The following is a 20436-nucleotide window of genomic DNA, read 5'->3' on the forward strand; positions in this document are numbered from 1 at the left end:
TCACTGATCATCTGCTGAGCTATATGTTTCGAACCAAACCCTGCATCTGCTTGACCCCCACTGGCACACTGCTGAACACCCCTGCTATCGAAAACCTGAGTGATTAACAAAGTGGTGCTATTAAGTGATGCGAACAGTCTCTCCTGAGCAAACCTCTGCTACATAATTTTAACAACTTCTCTGCTGAACCTGTGGTTGGCTTTTGCACTTTACTGTTCTCCTACCTGGATAAGGGAAAAATAAATTTGTATTTTGTTTTCGAAACAATAGCTCTTCTGACTTTCTTAATAAAATGCAGAAACAAGTTTTTCAGTTACTTATTTTTAATTTCACATGATATGCTGTAAAGCAAACATACTCCGTCTCATACAAACAACGTATGAAAGCCAAAACAAGCAAAAAAAAGCAAAAAGATACATCTACATTAGTCATTAATGAAGGCAAGTCAGTGCAACACAGTATGATGTGTTGCAGATCAGGCAGCCAATTATTTATAGCTAATTAACTCATCCTCATTTGTACTATGGATCTGTCAGGAGATCAAGGGATACTGTTTTGTCTACATGTTGGTTGCCACCAACTCATACATAGTTGATAAGAGCTTTCACTATAGACTAGAGTGTGTAGAGTGTCACTGGTTCCTGGTCCTAACCAACTGCTTTTCATCAATTTGTAGCCCTATACGTGGGACAAAAATGTTACATAGGTGTGGTACAAAAAAGCTCTAGCCAAAAGGTTGCACGGTCAGTTTTTGATCCAGGCAGTGGTGACTGGTATTGGTCTCAAATGAGGAGGTAGAGCAGCTTCAGGATGGTGAAATTAACTACGCAGCAGCTTGGAGCCATTGCTCAGAGAAAGAGATAGTAAAGCCAGTAGAGGATATTGACAAAGAGGAACGCTGTGGGGAAAGCAGTGCGGGCGTGACGATCAATGTTGTGTGGATTTTCCACAACGAAGACAGATGCTGCCCTGCGTGATGCGTTCTTCACGGAGGACAGGCCACATCCTTGCCCCGGCGTCTTCTCTTTTGATCCAGCGTGTTTCTTGGTGTCACTGTCCACTGACTGCTCCGTGAGGTCATCCGCAGTGGAGCCGATCTCCACAGACTGTTTTGGTTGGGTGGAGCTGACGATGGGGATGGAGCCGTTTCCATTGGATTCATTGAACTCCCTCAGAAGATCCTGATAGACAGACAGACAGATGGGTTGATTCGTAAAGCGTCTTCATAATCTAACGTGGAAATTCAGCTTTTCCATCTCATGTATAAGCACAAACAACGTCACTCACTCTGTGGAAATCCTCTATGGTCTGGAGCTGCATGGTGTAAAAGTGGGCACAGGCATACTCCAGCAGTGCACCAAAGATGAAGGTGAAGCAGATGCCCAGGTAAACATCTATGGCTTTGATGAAACAGTTGGCATTGGGCAAAGAAGTGCGAGCGCCCATCATCAGAGTGGTCATGGTCAAGACTGTAGTCACTCCTGTGGAGAACACACCACAATGCCGTCTTACTCTACACTTAATCCATCCATTGGTAGTCAGTTCAGACATGTTTATCTATCCCTCCGTCATCTCTCCCCTTCCCGTGTTTACTTTCCCAACCCCTCACTGATCTAATCTCCTGTTTCCCATTTGCCAATCAAACAATCGAAAAACCAACATGTGTTTAACCAATAATGCACTCATGATGATGTATTGGCATGTATGTCTTTGTCCATGTAGCACAGTACAATACTTCTCTGAGTTCAATGCACTGATCTATAGAGGTAACAACTGACCGCTTTTGTGGACAATCAGCCGATGTAGGACTGCAGAAGGTTTTGCATCACTGGTATAGGAAAAAGTGGTCCGTACAACAGTGGAAAATGGTCCATTATAAGCATAAGTACTGCTTCAGATTAGCACTAAAGAAATATACTGTGTTTTTTATCCCCAACTTGAGGCTGTTTCAGTGAGGACAATATGTTTTGTGAAGATGTGAAGAGAACATTGTATAAGATCAAGAAGGGACACTGTATCAATCAGCAGCAGACAGTGAGGTTCACATTATTCAGTTGAAATTATTCCAAAGTCACGGTACAAATTGCATGAACATACGGTATAGTGAAAGCACAAAAGACTGTACTAACCAATGCAGGTTCTAGCTGGCACAGAGGACTGGCTGATCCAGAAAGAGACCCAGGAGAGAACCACCAGCAGAATGGAGGGCACATACGTTTCCAAAATGAAGAACAACACGTTTCTACGCAGTGCAAAGTGCAGAACCAGCTTGGGGTATTGTCCTGTGGAGGGACATAAAAAAACACTTTGAAGATTGATGGACTTTGAAGACAGCGTATTACATTTGTGCTGCAATACCGCACATTAGGGGAATCCCGGGAGATGAAGTACTGCACCTGTTTCGTACACGGCCTCTGACACCGTTGTGTAGTAGGTCTCTATGCTGTACTGAGCCAGCCGCAGCGTGTTGAGGCCCTTCACTGAATCGTTCCCTCTGGTCCAGTAGAACACCACATCCTGCAGGTTGTAGCCCCCTGACCACACACATAGAAAAACCAACCAATTAATTTTTGATGACTCTGAAATGCTCAGTGTTACATTGGTTCTCCACTTTGATACTCACTCCGGCGATGATGAAAATGGCAATGGTGGTGATGAAATGATGATGGTTTATGTCCATCGACTTGATGGATGGGTGATGTGGTGGAGGTGGAGCTCACAGGTATTACTCACAGCTCTCCAGCTGCAGAGTGCACACCTGTCTGTCCATGGGGTACTTGGTCAGGTCCATGTTGCAGGCGATCGTGGCGGTGATGCTGTTGTGTATTCATACACAAGATCATTAGCAACCCCAAGAAAGACTTTTAATCTTTTGATGTAGGACACGATAATTAATAATTAGTGAGCACAACGAACAATCTCCCCCCGGAGCACCAATCTAGAGAACAAAGACTCATGTGTCAATGGGCTTTATGCACAGCTCTACTACTTCCTGAATTAAGCCAGCTCCATTGTTTCCTGTCTTACATTATTGGACCGACTGATTAATCCAGGTGTGTCTGACCATTATTGGTAGGTCAAACACACCTGGATTAATCAGTCGGTCCAATAATGTAAGACAGGAAACAAAGGAGCTGGCTTAATTCAGGAAGTAGTAGAGCTGTGCATAAAGCCCATTCCTGTCATTTGAATTGAAGTTCCTCTCTTGATGTATCATTTCTAACAACGATAAAGCCAATCCAAAGGGCAGCAGTGTCCTCATGTGTTGCCACAGCAAATTGTGTTAATTTCAATGCCAATGTAAACTCACAATACAAAGTCAGGAAACAAAATGTGTTCCTCCAGAAAAAGGAAGTGCCCTCTCTGTCCTCAATAAAGCTGTGTAGTCATAATAGATTTCTCTATCAGTGTGACACAACAGAAAAGACGTCAGGACACTTTTTTTTTTACTGTAGCCAGAGGGGGAACTCTGCAAATCTTCACTAACACAATTTGAACAGTTTGAAGAGCACAAAGAATAAAGGAGTTCAGTAGCACTCCCTTCAGTTATATGACTCATGGATGACACATTTTTGTTTTGCTTCTTTTTAGTGGCAATCATATAAACAACATGAAGCAGCAAAAATAAGGAAAACTTGTTTTTCCCTTTTCATCTTCAAACAATTCTCTGTGACTCGCAGCCTCATTTTCTATTCTTCTAGGTCAGTTTTCTCCTACAAGCTCAGCTGAATTTGAAAAGCTTTTTTGTGGCACATGTAGAGTATTACATCAGTCAGTAAATGTCAAATCAATACACTGTTAAACCTTAAAAAAAAATCTACCGAAGGGCATAGAGAACGGTTCCATTGCTGAAGATGCGTATGAGGCGGTTTTCCACCGTGACATCATGCAGGAAGGAACGCTTGGAGTCTGGGATGAAGGTGTCAGGGATCCACAGCAGTGACACCAGCCGTCCATCTAGGCTGACGCTCTCGTTTCCTGGGAAAACCAGCCTGGAATCACGCCATCGCTGACGGAGAAAGATAGTTGCGGTGTAGTCCTGAAAAGATGAAAGTGAACCTCTTTATTTTTTTTCAATCACACACTTTCACACTCACCTCACGCTCCCTCATTCTCCCACTGACAGAAAATAGTAGGAGGAGGTCCTTACCATATTGATTTCAGAAATGGCATCAATACTGGCTATATCGAGGCTCATTCCAATTTCCACAGGACCCTCTATCAAAGGCAGAGATACTGGATATAAGTCCATTTTCAATTTGGAGATACACAAGCACACAGGTGACAACTGCATTTTCCTTTAGCTTAAAACCAATTAAAAACATCTAAAATAAAACAATCAATTGTCAAGCTCCTTCCTACCATTGAAATTAGGTCTGAGGTAGCGGTTGTATCCTTTCATCAGCTTTTGAATTGTTGGCTGAAGCTGAGAGTCATTCCAGTCCCCCCAGTGATGGTTAGGGAACGTACAAACACTGATACAGTAGAGAGTGTCGTTAATTGATCGTAAGCTGGTCTTCAATCAATATGAATTTCAAAATGAATTTGCATATTTGATGCTGTACTGTCTGTACAAGTGTTATTTTGACCTGAGGTCTCTCACCTCCGTGTCAGGGTCAAGAGGAGGATCAGTAGCAAGCTCAGCTGGTCGGACATCATGGATCAGCAGGCAGGGGTCAGCACCTCTCAGGGATATGCAACACAGGCCAAAACATGAACCCACGGTCCACAAATCATTTCCCTGCACTATTACACTTTATGGGATGAAAGAGTTTCACCATTGGGTGGCAGCACCTCATCTAATGCAATGGTAAACCTCAGGGGAAATCTGCAGCAGCACAGCAGCCATTCTCTCACCATTTCATCTTATCAAACTGTATGTTCTCCAGCCTTAATACTTGTAAATTGCACAAGAAACTTATATTGATCTCTGCCTCACTGACTTCTTGAATATATTACTATAGCTGCTCCTTTTAGCTCTCTCTCTTACACACACACAAAAGGCAGTGTGTAGATAAGGGTGTGTGAATGCACCTTCATATTTACTTGTTTGTTTTTGTGTGGTTCCTGCACGTAAGCTTGCCGTATAGTCTGTCACTTGCTGATTTATGTGGCCACTGCCTTATGGTTTATTCACAAACCCTCCGTGGTAACTAAACCTGTCTCTAACTCATCAAGGATTCCCTGTTGTCTAGTTGTTACTCACCTCCTCCTCCATCTCCGCTTTCAGATAAATCTCACTCTCAGGATTAGACTCTAACCCTCCTTACCTCCCACTTTCATCTGAATAATCTATCTACAGTCTATTATACATTTCAGTACAAACATTTTATTGACATGTTGCAAAGCATTTCCATTAAATATTCAATGTATTATTTACACAGTGCTGCCATTATAAAGTATGATGACTACTGATTTTCTTTCCTAATGGTCGAAATGACAGTTACAGAGCAACAGCATGGTATTTGCACCAATTTGCTTCTGTACACATGCTTGTTCTGATTATTTCATGCCATTTTTTCTGTTTTCATGATCTCATTATCTGCTCTGTAGTTTAGTTTAAGTCTCAGTTGGTTTTTTGTGCTGGTTTCATTCTCTGGTTTCTATTTCTCTACACTTCATCAATCACTTGTTTCCCTTAAGCCATGAATTGGAGAGCACGCTACAGACCATGTTGGTCTTTCCTTTGTTTCCCTTTCTTTACCTTTGCTCAGAGTCGACTGCACGTCCAAACAAACAAACAATCATATTTACATTTCATCTTTTCCTACTGTTATAAAACTGCTCACATATTTGTTTTTCTCTCTCCTACCTGTTTCAGTCCCCTGGTTTTCTTTTTCCACCTCAGGTCACTCCTCTTCTGGCTCAGCTCCTTCCTTTGTTTGCTCCTCCGCTCTTCCGTTTTTCTCTGTCCCAAATGTTGCCAGTGGTTGAGATTGCTCACCTTTACTGATGATTAAATCCCTCTGTTTCTTCCATCTACCAATAAATCACAGTCGCCTCTCTTTGATTGGTGCTGGTGTGAAGGCTACTGTTGGTTGTTTTACTGTTTGTGCATCTCCCTCTGACTCTCTGCACAGCTGTATACACCTCCCCTCCCCACTGAGCCACTGTGCACCCCCCCCCCCCCACACACACACACACACACAACTCCCCCTCCCTCTCTCTCCCTCCCTGTTTATGCTACTCACCCTCTCATTTGCGCTGCATCTTCCCCTTCTTTTTTTCATTTCCCCCACCTCCACAGACACACACTAAGACATTCACACATGCACCGTACTGTACACACACACACACACACACACACACACACACATACCCAGGCTGATCCCTTATATCACTTTTTCCTTATTCCCCTCCTCCCACACTCTTTTGGCCCTTAATCTGTATCTACCTCCTTCTTCTTCAATTTACATCGACGCTGCACCTCCTCCTGGGCTTCAAAGCTCTCCTCTGTCTCATTCCCTCATGCCTTCACCCTATACTCACCTCCAACAGCGTTGCGTTGCATCAGTGTCATCATCTGGATTACCTTCCTCTCAGCTCCGTCTCTATCTCTACCTTTACTTTCAAAACCCACTGAAGTGGCTCCCAGGGAGGGATGAAATCTTTTCCATTTATATTTTTCCAGAATTGGTCTCCTTATCTTTCCTTTTCTATGAGAGCCCAACTCTGGTGGTAACCAAACTATACAATCCTGCTACAAGCGGCATCTTTACAGCATGCCATGTACCAATGGTGACTATTGGAAATAACCAACAGCAGTATCATGTTATTGGTAATAGTGATGATGATGGTGATGGTGGTGGTAGTGGGTGGTGATGACTTACACACACAACAGTCAACCACAGACTAAAATGCTTTGTGTGCTAAACAGTCGATCACTCAGCGCCAGTACAACTGACATTGTGTGATTAATCTCTATTAGCTTCTCCTTCTACTCTGGCACAGTTGCTGAGCCTCAGCTCTAATTATACAGCCTGACCTCCAACAGCCCAATGGCAGGAGCTCCAACATGTGTGAGAAAGCCTTGGGGGTATGCTACCCAATATCGCCTTATGAGATTTCAGTTCAGATTGCACCCAACCTGCTACACCCTATTGCTTTCCCAGTCTGCATTCCCCAGCGCTGACTAATGATGTTAACTGGTCACTAACAATGTTGCTACCCCAGTTATTTAGAGCACCATTAACACACTATAGCCATCAATCTATCTTATTCTTGATTTCATGTCTGTATTCTAAAGACTCTTTTTGTTTCAATGTCAACCGTCAAGAGCACTCGGAGGAAGGATTTGCATCCACCTTGAGAATCATGTGAATCAGAGCGCGCACACAAGCCCTGACAATGAAAGAGACAAATGGAGACGTTTGTGAAGCCCCCAAAGGGCAGGATGTAAATGTTTGATCTGTGAGTTCGGGGCTAATGAATAATTAGAAACAGAGCAGCAGAGTGGCAGACAACTCAGTCAGCATCTGCCTCTGTCCACCTGCCTCCTCTTTGATATCTGCCTATGAGTGAGTATGCTTTCCCTTTTAGTATATCTCCTACCACTTAAATGCATAAGAAATTGCTCACTATTTCATTTGGTCAACTTTTCATTATCGTTGGTTGTTCTCTCTCCCTCTTTATGATGTTTCTCACCATATCATCCAGTTTCCTGTTGTTTTGTGACTTCATGGGCTAAAAGTTTGAGTGTAGCTGTGGTTAAATCCTTATGTTCAGACATTAGAAACGTGCCAAAAGCTGCTGAAGCCTGAGCCTGGCTTTTCTCCCAATACTGTTTATAATGGTGCAAAAAAAAAAAAAAAACGTAAGTCATATATAACATGATATACCTCAAATTACAATGTTAGTAACATATGAACAAATACAAGCTAGGTACCAGAGTACCTCCAGAATTTTGGGAGTGGAGAGGATCGAGTGGCCTGCCATGAGTCCAGACCTCAACCCAACTGAACACTTGTGTGATCAGCTTGGGCATGATGTACGTGCTAGAGTGACCAACACAACCACGCTGGTTGACCTTCAACAACTCCCGGTTGAGGAATGGGATGCCATCCCACAGCAAAATGTAACCAGGCTGGTGACCAGCATGAGGAGGAGGTGCCAAGCTGTTGTGACTATGTATGGTACTGTAGAAGAGTGCAATCATCCAATCCACCAAGCAACTCAAAACAATAGTGAATACCAACAGGAGAATATTGCAGGGGATTTTGGCACATTTTTAGCTGTGTTGCTCATAACATGGATACACTATCCTCACAAGTTGTACCCCACAACATCAATTGGTATTAGAAATGATTGACTGAAATAACAAACTTTCAGGAGTTTACAAACTGATTTGGTGTGTTTCTCAAAATGCAAGATTATGATTTCAACAGTACCTGTATTACATAAGTGATACTGATAAAAGGTATAAGTAGGTGCTGTTGCTGACAAATTATTCAGCAATTATCATTAGTAACCATTGAGGGAAATTTCTTGCTCTTTTGCTGGTTAATGATCCTTGTCTTGTAATTAACAGTGTCTGTTTGCTGTTTGGTGCTCAGCAGGTTTTTTTTTTTTTTTTTCCTGAAAACAGCTCCCCTGTGCTGCTGAGAACTAAGAGCAGTCAGAGTGAGCCCAAAACAGTAAATCTGTAAACCAGTCGGCTAAACAATGAAACCCATGACAGAGCTCCATAAAGACCAGCAGGTTCAGGTGGTAACTCTTTGGTGATTAATATCTTAGTACATAAATATCAGTTATAGCCAATTTAGGTTTCAATGGCCAACATAATTCAATAAATCACTTGTTTAAAAAGAAGCAGTAGCTAGGGGCTTCGAAAGTAGTTGTTTAAACTCAGCCAATATGGCCCTGGAGAGACATTTCTAATGCCTGGGTTACTTCAGGTGAGTGTGTATAATTACTGCATGTATTCAGTGCAACAAAACCCTTCAGTCTCACCCTCCCTCACCCACGACTCTGTAACTTGCCCCAGTCGACTACTCCGTCAGCTCATTTTTCATATTGAATGCAATCTTGTTAACCTTCTGTAACCCGTCTCTGCTATATACAGTATCTGTAGTCGTGTGTCACTCATCTCCAGTAACACTCTATCCACATCACCTTTACAGCCCCCAGCTCATTCTTCCCTCTCCCATCAATCCATCCATCCATGCAGTAAACTCAGACATCCATACAGTACACTCAGACATCTTCCCCTATCATCTTGTGTCTGGCTAAGAACACTTAATGCTGCACTTTGGTTTTGTTCCCATCAATCCTGTGTTGTATAACCACATTTTTCTGACTCTCTTTGACTCTCTCTTTAACTCAAACCATCTTTCTCCTCCCCTCTCTCTCCCCGAGTCCCTCTATCAGCATTTATAAGCAGTTTGTTGACACCATAGGTAATCGTCAGTTCCACATCTCCACCTCAACACGAGAAAAATGGAAACGTCACTGCCCACGCATTGACCTGGTGATTTGCAGTCATGTGACAAATGGAAATGTCACAGGACTACCCATGAGAGGGACAGAGATAAATCTCCCCTAAATAACAGTGACGGCTGCCATGTCCAGAAGCAACATGTATGAATTAATGTGGCATAGAGTCTGAGCACCCTGCACTAGCCCTCACTCTGAGCCAGCTGTCATATCTCTCTGCGAGTGTTGTGTCTACTTGTGAAGTGGAGTAGGTGTTTTCTTCAAACACAATGGGCATGAAACTGTAATTTCACATTTCTCTGAACCCTTTGTTTCCCAAAAGATACTTGCTCCAGCTCTGTTTGCTTGTGCCCCTGGCCTTACCTGTGGCAAAGCTTCAGTCCTTATTTTCTTTGAATAGACTGGCAGCTTCTGAATAAAGCAAATTTTTCTTTAACGGAGCTTGTTGATTTCAAAGTAGTAAAGTGTCTTATTTGTTTCTCGATTGTTTACACACAATTTTTGGTGCTTGAGACCCAATGGCCTCAACATCTAACTCATGCACCAACCCCCTGAACCAATTCTGCTAAACTACAAGCACAATTCCTGCTTTACACTCAAATTGCAGTTCTAAAACACTCTTTTTTCAAAACACTACACACAATTCTCTGCATTAGGCTCAATTTTCATGAAGAAAATCTCTTGTTTTCACGAGTAACACACTGTTATTCAAAATTCTAAAGTTAGTTTCCCTACTATGCACACTGACTCATCACATGGGTAAACACCTGTCACACAGTTTTACAATTAGCAATCAGAGCTTTAGCAAAAAAGGGAAACATAACAGGCAGTGATGGACTGGCACAAGAGAGAGACACCAAACAGAGAGGCCACACATACAGTAACACAAACACACACATACATATAGCAGTGATCATGATGATGAGAAAAGAAAATGCATTGATCACCAAAATTGCACGTTGATGGAAGGATTCGAATCTACACTAGAACAAAGTCTTTGACTGCAAAGAGTGCTGCTCTACTAGGTGAGCCACATGTTACAGTAGCCTCATCCCATCAAAATGATGTGTTCAGTCTTGGTCGGCCGTAAACCAGCTGACCCCGACCGACTCTTTTTTTTGTGTGTGTGTCACATCAGCACGGCTGCATCGTCACACGACCACCTCGATCGCGTCTTCACGCATTTCATTTGTTATCGTGTATTTGAGTGTTCTGAGTATAAAAACAATATTCTAAAATATTTTACAACACATTTACATACTGTCTGTAGTTACAGTAAAAAAAAAAGCCTAAGTCGTTATGATGAATGGAGTAGAAGTGTTTTCCATTCATCATAGTGTTTTACACTGAGCACATCAGTGTTCAACTGGTTCATATAAATGTCTATTCATATTTGTGTGTGTCATTTGAGACTAAAATAGCATTTTGAGAAGAAATAACATTGTTTTGAATGTAAAGTTTCATTTTGCAGGAGCAGTGAGGGGTTTTGCCCATTGTGTGTGTGTTTTTGGATTTGTGTGTAGAGTTCTGAGAGTATGAGGCATGCTTTCAGAAAATGTGTGTAAACAATCGAGAAAAACTGTGTTATCATCAATCCTCCTTTCATCTCTCTGCTTTTACGTAAAGTTTTGGTGAAGTGTTTTATCCCTTTGCTGCATACGATCACTTATGTGACATTAGCTGCCTGGTCCCTCAAGAACAATATATCCACAAAAGTATAATTAAAATGCTTTGTAGACAGTGTTCATATAGCATGGCACAGCCTTCTGTTTGGGACTGGGACTGGGAGCAGAAACCAACCTTCAGGACTACTAACCACAACTGCATGTGATATATCTGTAAAGTGCCTTATTAAAAGTATAGACTCTCAGAGGATTGGAGCAGCACAACAAAAGTAACGGCCACAAAACACTCGTGGCAGAGGCAGCTCCGGGCTACTTGAACTGAAAAGTCTAACTTTGTGCTACTATACAGTATCAGTATTTAAATTAGTTTTTATATTAACATTAATCTGCATTGTTGCTCCTCATTTAATACATGAACCAAATACAGGACCAAATAATTCTACTTTAACAAAGTGACAATAGAAGTTTGCTCACTTCTTTCTGTCTTTTCTCTCCAATCACTCAGTTCATTACAGTAATGATGCATTCTAGTATTTTCCCTTGCAAATCAATTTGTGATACACAAAAGTTTTAACCAAGTTTGTTCTTCAAAAGCTTTATCCACAGCAAATGCAGAAAAAATCACTAGGGTCAAGGCACTAGGCTCCACAGCTAAGGATTATCTGACTGAATATTGTGAGTTTAGAAGATGAAAATCCTTACTGGCCCAAAAAGAACAAACACCAGTGCTGAAGGAAATTCAGAATTTGTTATTGTTTCTCTCAGGAAAGTATAAGTTAAAGTAAAAAAAAAAGAAAAAAAGTGTGTGATACGAAACAACTCTTAGTGGTCAGAGCCACACCACAAACAGCTGCTTTCCCGCTTTCCCATGAGGATTTGGGGATTTGGGACTCAGTTGAAGAGGTTGAAACCCAATGTGAAATAATCAGCTTACTGCCTCAATGTTAACATCTTTTATCTGTCTTTAGCCAGCTGCTGGTTGAAATGGGAGTTTTCTTTTTAAGATTCAAACCTTTGTATCCCTCAAATTGTGTAAACTGACGTTATGAATTGCCGTAAAGTCAGGTATGCACCTGAGTTAGTCATTGACTCTTTGATCTGAAATATAGCTGGCAGGGCAGAGAAAATTTGCATGACTTTAACAGACTCTAACTCTTACTCTGCAGATAATAACAGCCACTTAGTTATCCGCCTCCAATCTTGTCTTTATTAAACTAGCATTGATCCTTTTATCCCCAGGGATAAACCCATACATTCTGTGTTAAGCAAATTTTGTTTTATTCAATAAAAACATGGATTTCACACTGAATTACATCAATATACCGTTTCAGTTTTTTTTTTTTCTGTATGCCTGCTCAAGGGAAGAAAAACAGTACAAGCCACTTTCTCCTGACCTCAGACCTCCTGCCTGCTCTGCCCCCAGGTTCACACAGGGTGTTATTGAAGTTGTGAGCAGAAGAAAATACGAAGTACATCTTTATGGACATGGTATATTGAGACCCAAGAGAAAAGAAAGTCCTGCTATTATACAAGATATGCAATTGTTACCTTACCCAACAATAGCTGTGGGGATTCACTATTCCCTTGGCCAGCAACACATTGGCCAGTCATTTAGGAAGACACACCAATTAAAGTTAGTCTTTCACTTAACTGTGGGTAGATGTAGGGAGGAGGAATAGGTAGAGTTTGAGAATAAACTGGCAGCACATGTCTCTGTCTCCCATCTCTATCCTGCCTCCACTTTTCTCTTGTTTCCACTCTAATGGTCTGAAAACAAGCTCTTTTTTGTATTTTCTTAGACAACAGTCTTAAAATGCCTGAGAAAAAGTCAGCGTAACATTTTGAAAACTACACTCACTTATTTGATTTTCTTGCTGATCGTTATGAGAGGACTGTCACTACTCTTCTGTCTTCTGCAAGATAAATATGAAGCTGGCACTAGCTGCATAATTATGAGACTGATTGTTGAGCTTCTTGGGCAAGGAAGCTCAACAATCAGTTGTGGAAAAAGGTTAGTCAATCCTTCAATGTCAAGCTTGAAAGGCTAGCAAAAATAACATTACAGGCACCGTCCTGCATGCTTGCACTACTTCTCTTTATAAGCCTTTTCTCACTCCATCTCTAGCTGTCCCTTTCTCTTTTTCTCAGTTGTCTCCATCTTTCCATCAGTCAGTCCCATCTTGCACCAATCAAGTGCAATGTTTTTTTTCCCCCTGCTCCCCTGCTCTGAGTGCTCCAGTCTGTTTATATCGAGCAACTGAAGTGTGAATCCATCAACCAGAAAAGCAGATCCCATGGGATCTGTTGCTGATTCAGGTCATCTAATCGGCCATAACCTGGTAAAAGCTGAGGAGAGGGACAGGTCAAGGGTGTGAGTATGAAGACAGTCCCAGTTTGTGCTAAAGCACATTTGCACATGGTGACAATGTTTAACTCTTATTACATTGTTCCTCTTCTCAGTCTACAATATGAATAGTTTTCTCCTTTTAATGCAATGTATAGATTGTATTCTCTCTATTATTGCATGTCTTGCCTGTGTCAAATCAATCCACTCGCCTATTGTCCTTCTTCCAGAATTACCCCTCTCCCTGGAGCAAGTCCTGTCCCTCCTGCCTTACTACTTGAAATTCAGATGAGTGGAGTGTCAGAAGTAGTTATTGTCTGGACCTGGTTGACATCTCATTTAATTCCACAGAAGGGGGAGAGGTGAACAGGGAATAGTACGGTCCTCTGTCACCTTCATCATGCTAGCTTCGGTGGACCAATGCTTCAGAGAATAAGGAAATAGCATGTGTGTGTGTGTGTGTGTGTGTGTGTGTGTGTGTGTGTGTGTGTGTGTGTGTGTGTGTGTGTGTGACAGAGAGAGAGAGATGAGAATTTTTTTTAGTTTTTTTTTATTGTAAACCAGCTGAGCGGTTCAGTTTTTTTTCTGAGCTAAATCCTAAATCCTGTTTTAAATGAGCTAGTCATAAATTAAGCTTTTCTTGCTAACATTTGAGATGCAGCATTAGCAAAACTTACAAAGAGGTCCTTTAAAGCAGAAGTAAGCGATCTGGTCGTTTTGGCTAACTTCTCATCAGCCGATGGAGTTAGCAGTCCCCGCCCTCGTCCCTACGTCACCACATTCACTTGCATCCTTTGGCTGCACACACAGAGAGGACCGCCCCTTTATGCCGTTCTCTCTCCTCATTGGATAAAGGTTGTAGGATACAAGGAAAGTTTTCTCCTCGGCTTACAGCAGAGCAGAGTGACTGACAGACCCGTGTTTCAGACCAAACACTCTATATAAGTGATTGCCGTCGGAAGATGTGTGTGCAAGGCTAGAGCTACTTTGCTGATGTGTAATCTGTCAAATCAGGAATTTCTCCTGCAGCAGTCGCAGGATCATCTCCGTGGCCCTTCACCCACACATCTACACTCACACACATGTGCATGATGCATAGGCACACATACTGGTCCTCGTTTGTGCCACAGGGATAAAGACACAGCAATTAGTATGCACCAGTTGATTTACTAAGGAACTGAAGAAAAGCCCAGTGGGAAGATGAAGGTTCAAAGGGCCAAGGCTGAACGTCAGGTCCGGGTAGATGTGAGAGCGCTGCATGAAGAATAATTAGGCGGGTTATTTCTTGCATGTGTAATGACCTCTGAGGGATTTTCAGCTAAATAGCCCATTACTGGGTAACGGCCATTAAAACTCACATAGCCTCTGTCATGGCTCCATTACTCTTTGCAGCCACATGAGGATGAATCGATGTAAATGTAAAGGCATGTACAAATTCATTTTGCCTTGCTGGTTCTCCTGTGTCAGTGCGACGAACATGCATAGTAAATTCTGTCATACGGATGATGTATTATCCCTACTACTGTATGTGAAGAAAATGCTAGCCTTTGAGGATTTTTTCCTATAGACAACCTTATTTTTTACATTGACAGCTATTTATTTATTTTTTCAAACTGCGTGTAGTTGTTTGGCGAATGGAACTGTGTAAATATTCAATTTATTCTTACAAGATATTTCAATTGGGTCAATTTTCACCCTTCAAATGAAAAACATGTTGGCGACTTCCCATCCTTTCATGTAAGTAATTTCATACATTGTGTTGTACCAGTGTCAATACAAACTTCTGAGAAACACGAGAAACAACACATTTTTCAAACCTTCAAATATGATCAGTGAGAGGATTTTATGTTCTTTTTTTTCTCAGATTTAACAAATCCCATGAATAAACATGAAGAGGTTTCTTCTTCACTTTCTACGCTGCTTGTATCTTGGAGGATTTCTTTTAGACTTGATGTGTGGTACTTTTGGGTGTTTTAGGTGTTTAAACAGTATATTGGCAAGCTAAGTGTGCGCTGGTATTTCTGCTGCACTTGCATCTTGGGAATTTATATTCTGTTTTAACAATTGTCAATTCATTTATTCCTACTCTGGGAGCTACTTGTTCTGTCTGGTGTTTCCCTGGAGTGTGGACACAGTTCAGTGGTTTTTTTCCAATATGACTACTCTTCCTTTCCTTCTCGTTTTTCTTCATCTGGTACCATTCCATCTCTCTTACACCTTATTGGACATTCCTGAATAATTTGTTTTCCTCCAACCAACACTTGTTATTCCTGCAGCCTTGTCTTTCTTTCTCCCCCTCTCACCTAATTTCCTTCATCTTTGGACTCCAACCCCTCCAGAGCCTAAAACTGCCTACCTATGTTATAACGCTCTCTGCATGTTCTAGTTTGCCTCATTTATATGTAAATGAGTAGGCATATGGAAGTGTGAGGATGATAATTCAGGGTGTGGTATAAATTATGTAGATATGTACAATATGTGCATGTTATTTCTACTGAGACAAGCCATACAACTTAATGCTGCAGGCGATGAAACAATTAACTATAACATCAGTCACTGAACTTGCACAGTCAGAGCCTCTATCTCCAGTTGACAAAATTGTGATCAATTATTCAATTGTGCATCAAGAAATTGCACCAAAGCACTCTCTCTTGGAGCAAATGTCATTATATGGATGATTCATTGCAATCTTCATCACCCGAAGATCTCCATTAGTATACAGTGCTCATCACAACATATACAGTGCTTTCAATTGTTTGATATTCCTGTTTGTGATGTGTTTATAGACCCACTAAGTGGCCTTCATAGAGGGAGCCCAGTTCCCCTGCGGATTGATTATCTATGTTGTTTAGTCATGCGTGAAAATCACACTTCACTAGGACAAAGCAGGCAATTAATTTGCCATCGATTCTCACTTTGACCCCCAGAGATCTGCAAAGTAATGAAAAACAAATAGACAATTAAAAAAAAAAAAAAGTATTTAGTGACAGACCCTACAAGATTATAGCAAGGGACCCTTTGAATGCATTTCAACATTTAATCAAGTTAATAATGCCAGAGGTCAACATATATGGAGCCACTTAAATGTCAGATGCATATATGCATATTATGTCTATACAGTACTGTACCAATAAGCTGCAATATGAATTCTGTTGATGTAAATTTGAGGAGTTCCCTCAGTGGCCACTGGGAGGAGTCTTTCCTTTTCAGATACGTGCCCCTGCACATGTCACACCTGGTCAGGTAAGAACACACTCCTGGAAAGGCAAATATGTGGGATTTGTCTTATTTGCCTAAAAAGTGTGGGAGTGTTTTGTGTCATTCTTGGTTGAACACGTTAATGCTTAAATAAACTTAAGCAAGATAGTGGAAGTGTTAAATTCTGATCTACTGTCAGTCAGTTGGTAATAAAACAAGTGTGAATTTGTCCCCTGAGATTTAATCAAATTACCGGTATCTGTCCCGCAAAATAGACTATACAGTGTTAGAAACAGGATCCCAAAAAGGAAATGTCTACTGAGGCCAAAATATGAAATTGGAAATTAAACAAAAGCAAAATCTGTATGGTTCTCTGCAAATTTGAGAGTCTTAGATGTTGCATTTATGTGCTACTTGCTCATCTAATAGGGTATGAAAAAGACTCATGATACAGACTTGATCAGCTCTTCAACTTTTAACAGTTCCATGGTGGATGAAACTATTTTACACCCTGTCAGACCTCATATGGGCCAATAAAGTCCAGTCAGGCTTCTACAGCATCAGTTAAATTGTGGAGATATTCAACATTTGACCCGTGCAAGAGAAGCCGTCAAAATATAAGTGACTTTTACGTTATCAGAGACATCTTTACTTAAAATTACTCTCCATATAAGACTCTAGCTACCGTACCGGAAAATCCCCAGTAGTCTAACCAGTCAGGAGATCTTGTTTTTGTCGCTGGAGTCAGAGCAGTGTGTCATAACACACAGGTTATGGGGGTTTGAAAGAGGAGCTCACCGGATCTTTCAAAGCATTCAGGACCAACACGTCTGTTGGGACATTTCCTATCAGCAGATGTGATGTGTAGTGCATTAGAGGTAACCATCCGGCTTTGACAATAACAGAGTGGAGTTATTGTCTTCATGATCATGAGTGATGCCCTTTTTGTTTTAATCTTCTCAAAAACAAGATTCTGAAGTAAATACAGTAAATTGTAGTGTGTGTGTTTTTTTGTTACTGCCCTGCATGCACCTTGATATGTGGAAGGAGTAATAGTCCACCATTCTGTGCTATTCATGTTGAACTTTAAAAATAATAATAATAATAATAATAATAATGAAGCAACTTCTGTAGTGCTTAGTGTTTCCTGGTGTGTAGCTACAAATCAACACATCTCTCCCTCTTTTCCATTATGTGAAGAGACTCTGATACAAAGCTTGTGTGTATTATTTGCTGCAGTGACAGCATCTCTGCGTGTTTACAACATAGTGGAGTGTCAGTGGTCTCAAAAAGATCTATTGAGTCTACACACTCTGGTAAGTTCTTTGATTTCTTGCTGCAGCCAATGCTGCAGCCCCCATCTGTGCCAATACCTGTCCAGTCCCACACGGAAAGAACCTATAGGTTTTAATATAGGTTTGAATATATGTGACATACATAAATTTGGCCGTTTTCATATATACGCATATTTGCTAATATACGTATATGCTGCATATATGCACAGATAAACTGCATATAGGTTCCATATATGCAAATATATATATATATATATATATATATATATCCTATATATATATCCTATATATCCTCATGAGTATATATATGTGCATATATGAAACCTATATGCAGTTTATCTGTGCATATATGCACCATATATATTAGCATATGCGTATATGAAAACGGCCAATTTTATGTATGTCACATATATTCAAACCTATATTAAAACCTATAGGTTCTTTCCGTGTGGGGTGTGTATGTCTGCAGCATTTGCAACTGAAGCAAACATGATCACTATGATTCGATTTTAAATGTTTTTGTAACTCTTTGCATTACAATGAATATCAGTATGTCCTGCTAAGTTGTGTCATATGCAGAACTAGATACTAAATGTTTGGAAAGAGGACTTTGGCGAGCTGCCACTCTATTGGTGTATAGCTACCACAATTATCATCATTTACCAAAACACAAAAATGAAAAGAAACCACAGCCATATCTCAAATGATTAAAAACAGTGGGGTTTGGGTTACAGTGCCAACACCGCAGCTTTGCATAATCATCCTGGAGTGATGCGATATGACGTTTTTAAGAAAAACAACTTTAAGGTCTGTTCCATATCAGCAACTATTTACATAAGCATAGGGTAGGAGGATACACATTCTTATTCTGAATCTGCCTGAGGCAAAATTGAAGGGGAGCTTGTGTCTGAAGGTTAATGGCCACATTAACAGACTGGAAACTGTGCCATGCTTATTTGTTTTTCTTCCCTATTTTTCAGTTTGGTTTTGTGTTGAGTAGTTTATCATCTAAAGTGGCCACCGTTTGGATCACACACACGCTGTCTGGTCCGTTTTCAGGGCCGGTTAATGGAAATAAATGTGAGTTTGTGTCATACTGAGTGCATTAGTGCACAGACTGCCTACTAAACAGACACAGCCATGCCACCCTGAATGCTAAAATACAGCCTCATAAAGTCTGTGTGATTGAGCTGGCATCCAGGAGACATGAACGTAATCCGCTGGGCTTCATACTCAGAAAATAATTTTGCTCCTTGTTCCATCCAGGACTCATATTAGATAAAACTCTGTGAGAACGTAAATAATGCCTCTTGTATTATATTAACTCTTTGACTTTACCAGGGCAGTCAGGTATTTATCAGAGGCAATAACCGAAGTACAAAATGAATCAACACTGTCTTATTTCCACATTTCCCTTTACAATTTTGCTGCATGTTGTGGTGCTTTTCACTTGTTAAGTCATTGTTACTCACATTATTTTGGTATTAAAAGGACATGCATATAATTTACAACCAAGGTTATGTTCTTTTTCAACAGAAGGGTCCACAGTCATGCAGACATTTAACTCTTACCACAAATGTCAACCTGCTGGTGGCGCTGGAGGAAAGGTCAGGGGTTGTCTGAAGTCATTAGGATATTAGGATCCTCTGGGGACCATGTCTGTGAAAAACAAAACTCATCCATCTAAAAGCCAAAAAATGTCATCCTGCTGGTGGCACTGCAGATAAAGTCAAGGGATCACCAAAGTTTATAGAATTGATCCACTAGGGATTATAAAGGTCTGTACAGGATTTCATGGTTACACATAAAAATTGTTGTTAGGGTTAACTACCTTGGATGTCCCATTGGCAGTCATGCTACAAACATGGATATGGATGACTGAATGACTGAAACTCTGATAACTTCTTCATTGACTGAATCACACCTCTGACCTAGTTCAGTACCACATGTCTTCTATTAACCAGGTAAACTGTGATAAAGCCCAAAGCTCAGTGTGTCTTGATTCAATGAATTGGGTAAAAGCAGAGGATGGTTACAGCTTCTGATATCTCAGACTCCCCCATGCATTCAGCTCAGACACTTCATTCCCCTCTACTTTCTCTTCTCCCTCCCTCACTGCAAAGCCCTGCTCATATCGCCATGTTTACTGCATGTTGACATGGAAAATATTTTAGGGTGAAATAGTAATGATTCATATATACACACGCTTTCACTGTGCTCTCTGTTTGTCTTTAAACTTCGCTTTTCCCCAAATCGTGTATATAAGCCATGTTTAGGAAGGGGAGATCACTCACTGCCTTATTTCTCTGGACTCTGAGACACTGGAGCTGCTGCGTTTTTCACACTTGCACATGGAAAACTTGGATTGGATTTGAGCAAACTAGGACTGTTACCATGGATATTTTTGCTGGACATTGGTGATGACAACTTGGCAGGTGGCTGAGAACTTACGTGGAGAGTTATTTTGCTGAGCAGTGTTAGTGGGATCAGTGCTTTTTGAGTGTTCAGCTGCAAATTTAACAACAGGAACATTTTCATAGTA

The 20436-nt window shown here is 41.0% G+C and overlaps 1 protein-coding gene across 1 annotated transcript; it reads right to left on the reverse strand.

The window, feature by feature from the left end:
• Positions 1-848: 848 nt before the first annotated feature.
• On the reverse strand, positions 849-4402 carry gabrp (gamma-aminobutyric acid type A receptor subunit pi; the record flags this gene model as incomplete). Its single annotated transcript, XM_083980520.1, has 8 exons — positions 849-1181; positions 1288-1481; positions 2130-2282; positions 2397-2534; positions 2734-2816; positions 3822-4039; positions 4151-4218; positions 4363-4402. The coding sequence occupies 8 exons, from the start codon at positions 4400-4402 to the stop codon at positions 849-851; spliced, it is 1227 nt and encodes a 408-aa protein (XP_083836646.1).
• Between the last annotated feature and the right edge of the window lie 16034 nt (positions 4403-20436).

Source organism: Trachurus trachurus (assembly GCF_905171665.1).
Source record: "Trachurus trachurus genome assembly, chromosome: 10".
Lineage (NCBI taxonomy): Eukaryota > Metazoa > Chordata > Actinopteri > Carangiformes > Carangidae > Trachurus > Trachurus trachurus.